Genomic DNA, 8,896 nt, shown 5'->3' on the forward strand with positions numbered 1-8,896 from the left:
ATAATTATTAAGAAGTGACACATTCGAGTTCGAATGAATCCTCCGCATTTGTTTAATGATCTCCAGATACGTATAGCGAAGCGGTGAAATCATCGCTTCTCTTTCGCTTGATCGCGTTATAATAATAATAATAAAAACTCGATCAATTTTTAATAAAACTCATTTAAGAGCTATTAGCATTTGTAATGATTCAAAGCTTTTTTATATACCATAGTTAACCGATAACGCTGCGTGTATAATGGACATTGTTTAAAACCATAGACGCCCACTTTATCTTTCAATTTCGAACAATCAATATTGAGCGTCCTCGAACTTTGCTCATACGCGATAATAAACCACGTTTGTTCTATTTTTCCTAATTCTATATTTACGATATTTTGTATAAAACAAAATGTTTAGATGAGGTAGTCCAAGATTTAATATCTATAATACATTTATAAATCTGATACGAATTGAAGAAAAAATATTTATCAATATCTGGTCAAAGGATATCTGTAAGATTTGTTATCAGCACAATTGAGTGCAATGTACTTATCTGATATATGTATATTATGTATTTCTTTGTAATAAACAACTGGTCATTAACTTACATGTATGTACACATGCCTAATACGTTACAAATAATCCAAGATTCGTGGAGATAAAATCGGAGATTTATCTAAATATCTGTTTATCTTCGATATAATTGATTTATCTAATATCATTTACCATACCATAGAACGAAGATGTACTGCGAATACTTGTTAAAAAACATATTTTCCATCGACTTTCGCTGAGGATCGCGATAACTGCACCTCTCGGCAGAGAAACGCGTTATGTAATTGAAAAATTTCACGTTTACAAGAAAATGCGTTCATCGACACGTAATAGATTCGTTTGAAGCGGGAAATAAAAACTGAACGAACGGCATGACTTTCAAATGCTCGCGGGGCTGCGGCTGAAGATGAATCACGCGCAACAATACTTATTTGTTGCTCGTAAAAATGTTGACATTGACCATGTTCGTTTCATTGGTTAAGCAAATTATTCTAGTGAACTGTAAACCTATATATCAAAGGAATATTGTTCAAGATGTTCCTTATGGCAATGTTCTCAGTTCCTAATTTATCTGGTCAGAGTCACTAACCAATGACAACTTTTATCTTTCATATACGTTAGATACCAACAATATCAGTCAATTATCTCTCATTTACATCGCGAAACATAATACCAATTGTCTGTTTACATTCGAATCGGTTAACACTGCATTGATAAAGTTATCTTCCTTTTGCAGATCACGACAATCAAATAAAACCATGAAGCTTTGGCACAAATTAGCCATCATCTCCTCTATAGGTCTGGTGTTGACAATTTTTGGATTGACCATAGGAATTCTCTGGTCGATGATCTATTCAACGATCTTAACAGGAGTAAGTCTAAAAAATACTTGTCGAAAAATTAAACACTGTTTACACGTTCATTTCACAGCAATTAACTCTGACACCGACGTCCACAAATCATGATCTTTGGAAGGAAACACCTATTCCTATGTTTCTGAAGCTGTACTTCTTCAACTTGACTAATCCACAAGCTTTCACTTCGCCCGATGGGACAAAACCAAACTTCGTAGAAATGGGTCCTTACGTGTACAGGTATTACATTTACATGAAACAACCTGTTCATTGTCTTGATCATTGTAAAACTACATTGTCACGACAGAGAGGTCGATACTAAAGAAGATCAAGTATGGAACAGTAACGGCACTATAACGTACAAGAGAAAGAGAACATGGACTTTTGATGAAAGTCTGTCGAAAGGCAATTTATCCGACTACGTAACAAATTTAAACCCTATCACTGCTGTGCGTATCTTTCGATTAATACCAATTTCATACTGATTACAATCTTTCTATCGTATCAACGTTTTAGAGCGTTGCATATGCATTAAAAGGGAAATCTGCTATCTTGCGCGATATAGTGGATAGAATGATGGAAAGTATGGGACAAAAATTGGTAATAACTAAAACAGTGAATGAACTGATCTTTGAAGGGTTCGACGATCAGATGCTGAGGATCGCCAGGAAGATAAACTTCACCGAAATACCGTGGGATAAATTCAGCTGGTTTTACGATGTAAAATACGATTCAATTTCTTGTAAAGGAACAATGTGGAGAATCACGTCTATGACACTGTCTAATTTACAGCGAAATGGGAATAAAGATTACGACGGAACGTTCACCATGCTCACCGGCAAGAACAGTTTGCTCGAACTAGGAGAACTTACGAAGTGGACTCCTCAGGACAGGAAACTAGTTCCATATCCTGGCGAGTGTGGCAAGGTGAAAGGAACGAATGGCGATTTATGGCCACCGTTGCCTGATAATAAAACCATCACTTTTTTCGTATCCGACATTTGCACGTGAGTCTGACATTACTCGTCGTAAAGCAGAAATGTAGTAGAAAAAGCGTGAACTTGCGAATCGTTCGACAGGTACATGTCTCTGACATACGATAATATTACCGTTCACAAAGGATTGTCAGGCTTGAGGTACATCAGCGACGATGTGATGCTCGATAATGGCCAGAAAGTACCATGGCGTAAATGTTACTGCGCCACTCCTGATCACTGTATTCCTTCTGGAGTATTAGACATCTCCAGGTGCAAATGGAATGCTCCAGCGTTCATCAGCATGCCACATTTCTATTTAGCGGATCCGAGTTATAGAGAGCGCGTCACGGGAATGAAACCGGACAAAGAGAAGCACGAAATTCGGATAGCTATAGAACCGGTAATTACTATTTAATGGATCCAGCAATGATAGATCTCTGAACCGTAAATCTCTTATAGAAAACTGGCGTCCCACTGAACGTGAAAGCGCAACTACAATTGAATCTACTGATACAAAGTGATGATAAGATGAAGTGAGTCCTTGTCTTTGACAAATTACTTTTAAATAGAAACAAATTTATACGATTTTATTTTCAGAATGTTTCGGAATATCACGTCTACGTACGTGCCGATGTTATGGTTCACGCAAGAGGCTTACTTAACCGACGATTATGCTAGCACGATCAAATTCATTTTGATTTTGCAGTCTTTCGGTAGTATTACTTGTTACGGGATCGCTGCAATTGGCATTCTTATCCTTTCCATCACTCTTTTCTTGATCGTTCGAAATAATCTGAAGGAAGAGGAGAGACAAAATCTGTTATCGAAGAACGACAACGTTGATATCGCTGATACCAGTGGATGATCAATTATACTTTTAATCACGGGATTTATTAATTAATAACAGAGATATTTTCCGAGATCCGTGTGGTCGGATAAGAATCGTGATCACCGATCTTTATATCGTAAAGATTACATTATTTTCGTTTTAATTCCATTCGAGATAATGCGAGACAATTGAGGATTATGTGGATATTGTCGTTTATAAATGTACTCTCAAAGTGTGATTATAATGCTAATCAAGTGCCTGATTGCATTGACGAGGACGTTTAGGTACAATGCAAAGATAAAATATAAATCACGAATATCGAAAGAGTTATATATCAGATAGTATGCGGCATGCATAATATAATTTAATATCGACACATGTCTTTTCCGAATCGAAGAAGTTTATTCGCGTCTCCTTCACGATATTTTTTTAGTTCATATCGATGTACATACTGTATCGTGATTTAGATATTTCTGTGAAATATGAGAGAAACGTAGTTATAGCAGTTACAGCACTGTTACAACTGTGATAACTAGATTCTTCTTTTATTATGTAAATATAATGAGCGGACTGCGGACGTCTATGCGAATTCCTATTTTTATAAATAAAATTACAGAAAACTAAAAGCATACGAACATACGTTTTCTCCTGTGAATATTATAAATTGTTTTTCCACATTGGATATTTTGTGTTTCTTTGAATGATTGAAAATTCCCATGAATCTGTAAACATCCGCAGTCTATGAACAATGAGAGTTGTTAGAAAATAAAGATCATTAATTTTTGTACGATATCGACCTGCTAAAAATTATTTTACCATCCCATTCACAAAGTTGACTTCAAGAAAATTCTATTGTCCTGTCATTAAGCTCGCGAGATGAAACTGGTAGCTACAATGGGACGTTATGAAAATTGTTGAGACCTTGTAAACTCGGCATTCCTTAAAACTCTCATAAAAAGAACTTCAGTCTTTTGATGAGACAATCGCTCTAAACGCTTCCTGACCTACTTCCGTGTTTAGCAGACATGTGCAGTACCATAAACGCGACGTGTTATCAAAATAAACCTCGACAATCGATCTAACGAAAAAAAAATATATCTCTGTCGCGAACGATCTACGAATTGTGTGAAAATAAAAGTATCCTTAGTACAGAAAATAACCAGGTTTCGGTCGTCCGTTTGTTTTCATATTCCATATTATTCTTTCGAAAGCCAACGATGTAAACGCTTTTCTAAACGCGTTCGAAAACACGGAACGAATCGAAGAAAAATACCGAACCAGTCTAAGCTAGTATCATTTTGTCGTGCACGAACGGTAGCTTGTATTTATACAAAGTGAGCAAATACCAGGGAGTTTACTTTGATCCCATTAATCATAGCGCACATAAGCGTAGGAGAATGATCTAGATAGATCATAGCCGCGGTAGGGTCGTATTTATTTCACCCTTAAACGTGTAATCACGAAGGGGCGTTAGTTCCCAGTGAATAAGATCTCTCGGCAGATACGTCTACGCGCGTCCGTTGAATGCTTTTCATTCAAGAATAAAGGAAGACGGTTTTGCATTCCTCGTTTGAATTGCAAGAGAACGGTAAGAAAGCACCACCGGTGTTGCGTCACCTGAAAAGACCGCAAAACAGCTACGGCAAACAGCAGACCTCTCTCATGAATATCGGTTTTCATGAAATAATCCACGAACGCTGTAAAGGTTCGACGCGAAATTAATGACTCATTGGAACCGTAAAAAAAGACATTTCGAGAAACCTTTTATATGTATATAGACGGACATTAATAGCGACCGGAGGGAAAAGCATTGGGAAAGTGCATACGCCTACGATCTATGGTGAGATATAAATCGTAGAATTTTTTATCATCCGTCTGTGACAAGATAAATGCAACGGTGAGGAACGGGGGGAAGCCAACTCGAAATGGTTTACAGGCCGCGAAATTGATGAACGAAGTGCGTGATCAAACGAGCCAACTGACCAACTGACGAACGTCCATGCGCGAGTTAAAGTCTGCCACTAAATTTCCAACCGAGACCGTCGAGAGGAATTCTCTTCCGGAATTTAATACCCTCCCCGGGATCTTTTATTTTCGAAGGATTTCTACGTCGGCAGATACGTCGGCAACCAGCTTAGAATCTTCGATCGATCGGAACATACATAAAACAGATATCGCGCGAACGTGTGTATCCATTCAGGTACAATATTTCCAATTCGATGGGAACATCTGATTCTTCTACTTAAGATTGTACGAGTCTTTACATAAAAACAATCACGAAGCATTTCACGTGCAGTCCAATAAAAAATGCCAAAACTATGCATTAAAAATTCCTTATGACCGAGGAAAACAAGTGAAACAATTTTATAAACCTTACTCCTCTTCAATTATCTTTTCTAGAAATTCATTGCTTCAAATATTAGACACAGCTTTTTATTATCCGTGTTAAACTCTTAGCAGAGGTCTTACGGCTCATACATACTTAACGAGACCGTCGCACAAAGTACCGTTCGAATCTGCTGGAGGAACATTGTCATACACATAAAAATATAAAATACATAAATGTGTATCAATCCCAGGTATTTGCCATTCGATGAAAATGTCTGATTCCGTTCGACAAGATTTACGCTCCTGCGTGAAGTATAGGATAGAATCTTTTCGAGGAGCGATTGAAATCGTAAAGCGGCCGCTCGTAAAAACGGATTGGAATTGAATTCTGTCGGCGGAACTTATCGACGACTGTAGACACGCGCGTGTACGCGAACGGAAAAGCTCTAAACGGTGCCGGACTTATCGTAACGCTTGTCATTCTCGAGCAATCTTGAAGTTCGTTTAACTCTACTTAAGATATAGCTGAGCGATCTTGCAGCCGAACGGCCGCAGTCTTTTAATTACGTTTCTTAATAACGAGTTTCGTTGACTCGTCGAGGAAACGGGATCAGAGTCGTGCAGAAGTTTTCGCCGAAACGTAGCATCGGCCGGCAACGGCTACACCTACGCTCCCGTTAAAACGACGTGACATACCTCAGTTTCGCCGAGTCCGTCGCCGCGTTCACATCCCTTCGCGGGACCCTTCGCGACGTTCGAACATGCTCGATCGGCGAACTCGTGTTCACCCGCGAAACTAACACCGTTATCGAATCGTACTTCCAAACGTGTGCGAAACTGGTCTCGCTCTGAATATGTACAATGTTCGTCGGCAATTTCCATTTGACCATAAATTCTCATGGTCTGACCGAGTCGCGACAGTTCAGTAAACGTAGGCGTATAAACTCGAAACAATGCCGCGGATAAAGTACGAACCGTCGTACGATTGTTATTAACGACGAGTAACGAAAGAGAAGTGATCGTGAATTATACAAGCATGTTTAAGGGCTACTCACCGGAGTGCGAAGAAAATCGTTGAGAAAGTTGCTGGTTCTTTCCCGGCTTCGTTGCACGCTCGACGCCTTTGACACCTGCGAACAATGAGAAGAAAAGTTCGAATTTCTTCTCATACCAACTTAAGTACCGTTTGAGAAGTCCAACAAGTTTTCCTAGAAATTTTCCTTCTCGTCGCGTGAGCGAAAATTGCGGAGGAAAAGTATACTGAATTTTTCTCACACCGCCAGATTAAATTTGAACATTCGGATCGAATTTATGAAACATCTTCGCATCCGAGATCGATCTCTTTGAGACGTTTCGAGCATCGGTCATCTACCCGTGACGTTTAATGTCCCAGGAAAATATTCGTAGGGGATCGAAAGAAAGCCGACTTATTCAGAGGGAGAAGGGACGGAATCGCGAACCGCGTAACAGAGGATACACGGGCAAGCGTTTCTGACACCTTTCTGATTAATCGTCACGCCGGTTGTCACTGGCGACTCGGTCGTTTGAAAAAAAAGCGCAAGATTAATAGGATAATCGAGCGGTTTTTCCTTTCATAGCGCGTCATTCCCCTGGTGGAAAGATTGAAGGTTGCCATCGACGAATTTTTATTGAAAACGTGTCGAATTTAACGTGAACGCTTGGCAGGATGACCGTACGATCAATTATTCAATAAATACTCCGTAAAACTGTTGAGAAACGTACTGTTCGTCCATATTTAATCGACCTTAATTGATACTTCAACGCGTACAGTATTATTCATTATATAAATGTTAATAACATTACATGTAGATTATCGTTACGTAAATTTAATACGCGCAGGTAATATTTATAAATACCGGTTATTGCAATACTTTTTTTTTTTAACTGAGATAAAAACCCGGCATATGCGAGTGGTCGTGACGATAGGAGGATTAAGATGTGACCCGCCGCGAACTGACCGTCGAAAACGAGGGCGGACGTATTGTTCGAGAGTAAACCCGGACCACTTCGTCATCGGCATCTAATATTAACTTACGCGACTAAATTCCTTTTACCGTTTCCCGACCGTTTTATTGCGTCCGTGCAATTAAATTGGCTCGCGAACCGTTGCCGGGGAGTTCGGACGAAAGTAAAATCGTACCGCGAAATGAAACTTTTGTTGGAACGAGGTAAAACGTGTCCCATCGAGTTACTTCCGGCTTTACAATCCCCACGGACGTTGATTTCTTCCCCCGGAGAAAAGAAGACATCCTACGGCGGGTATCGACTCGACGACAGATTTATCTACCCGCGGCGGGCATCCGATAGAGAAGAACGGGCAAGAGAGCTTGCAAATCATTTTTTATCCGAGTCATTTATCAGAAGCTCATTGGCCAAGCTGGGAGATATTCGAGAAATCGGAAGGATAAAACCAAAAGTTCTATTTCCGTTTTCGACGTGTACTTGTCTAATTCACTGACGGACGAGAGGAGCGTAGAAACGAATGGTAATCGCATTCCACAATCTCGAGAGTCAATTAATTCGGCAGAATCCGATACTAATCGGACAAAGGAAAGCCTGACCTCTATAGAAGCGTCATCAGATGATGGAGAAGCGAAGGGAAAAAACGAATTGACCGTAACATCGATTGGAAATTTTAATCGCAATCGGAGAAGACGAGGAACCCTGCATTGAAAAGACTTCCTCGAGGAAAAAAAACGAGCAGGATGGAAACAGGAAGCTGCGTTGGTTCGTGAAGAGGAACGTTTCCCGGAAGGATCGCTCTCGGCATCGATTCAGGAAGAAAATAAACGGGAAGATGCATCCTCTCGAACCGGTGATCGTTGTTTGGCTCGCTTCAATGATATCGGCGTTGGCCGAAACCTCCGACTACTTGGAGGACTACGTCGACGAAATGGACTTGAACTCCACTAATTGCAGCAACATCTACTGCGACTCGGACGAGGAGTACATAAACCGCATGATGAATTATATATTTCCCAAGTTCTGGGACTGGGTGCTGATCGCGTCCCACAGTATCATATTCGCGGTCGGGCTAATCGGGAACGCGTTAGTTTGCGTGGCGGTTTATCGGAACCATTCGATGAGGACGGTGACGAATTACTTCATCGTAAACCTTGCGGTTGCCGATTTCCTGGTCCTGTTGCTCTGCCTCCCGTTTACCGTTTTGTGGGACATCACGGAAACGTGGTTCCTGGGCTTAACGCTGTGCAAAGCTGTCCCATATCTCCAGGTAAGACAATCGTACCCAATCATCTTGACTAACATCTGGTACAAACGATTTTAATTGAAAAAGCCCGAAATAAACGACGATGGAACGAGCGAACGTGCAGCTTAAGGATGTATTGGCT

The 8,896-nt window shown here is 40.2% G+C and overlaps 3 protein-coding genes across 6 annotated transcripts in view; 2 read left to right on the forward strand and 1 right to left on the reverse strand.

Moving 5' to 3' along the window:
* The window catches only part of LOC108623715 (protein croquemort), a 6,058-nt gene extending 2,184 nt beyond the window's left edge, over positions 1–3,874 (forward strand). The window contains exons 1-9 of one of the 3 annotated variants that reach the window (XM_026812515.1): positions 834–1,000; positions 1,274–1,409; positions 1,468–1,631; positions 1,699–1,840; positions 1,908–2,111; positions 2,184–2,398; positions 2,471–2,768; positions 2,828–2,901; positions 2,966–3,874. In XM_026812515.1, the coding sequence (XP_026668316.1) occupies positions 984–1,000; positions 1,274–1,409; positions 1,468–1,631; positions 1,699–1,840; positions 1,908–2,111; positions 2,184–2,398; positions 2,471–2,768; positions 2,828–2,901; positions 2,966–3,233 (1,518 nt within the window). In that variant the 5' untranslated portion in view covers positions 834–983 and the 3' untranslated portion in view covers positions 3,234–3,874. The other 2 variants (XM_018022414.2, XM_026812516.1) reach the window with 2 other exon arrangements.
* The window catches only part of mora (cysteine and histidine rich domain containing protein), a 41,286-nt gene that overhangs the window by 17,310 nt on the left and 15,080 nt on the right, over positions 1–8,896 (reverse strand). For both annotated transcript variants that reach the window (XM_026812511.1, XM_026812513.1), the window contains exon 3: positions 6,581–6,655. In XM_026812511.1, coding sequence (XP_026668312.1) covers positions 6,581–6,655 — 75 coding nt within the window. The remainder of the gene's footprint in view (positions 1–6,580; positions 6,656–8,896) is intronic.
* Positions 6,581–8,896, forward strand: part of LOC108623717 (orexin receptor type 1) — a 15,205-nt gene continuing 12,889 nt past the window's right edge. The window contains exon 1 of the mRNA XM_026812521.1: positions 6,581–8,778. Within this exon, the coding sequence (XP_026668322.1) occupies positions 8,344–8,778 (435 nt within the window). The 5' untranslated portion in view covers positions 6,581–8,343. The remainder of the gene's footprint in view (positions 8,779–8,896) is intronic.

Source organism: Ceratina calcarata, unplaced genomic scaffold, assembly GCF_001652005.2.
Source record: "Ceratina calcarata isolate Rehan_Ccalc_2016 unplaced genomic scaffold, ASM165200v1 scaffold289.2, whole genome shotgun sequence".
In the NCBI taxonomy this organism is placed as follows: Eukaryota; Metazoa; Arthropoda; class Insecta; order Hymenoptera; family Apidae; genus Ceratina; species Ceratina calcarata.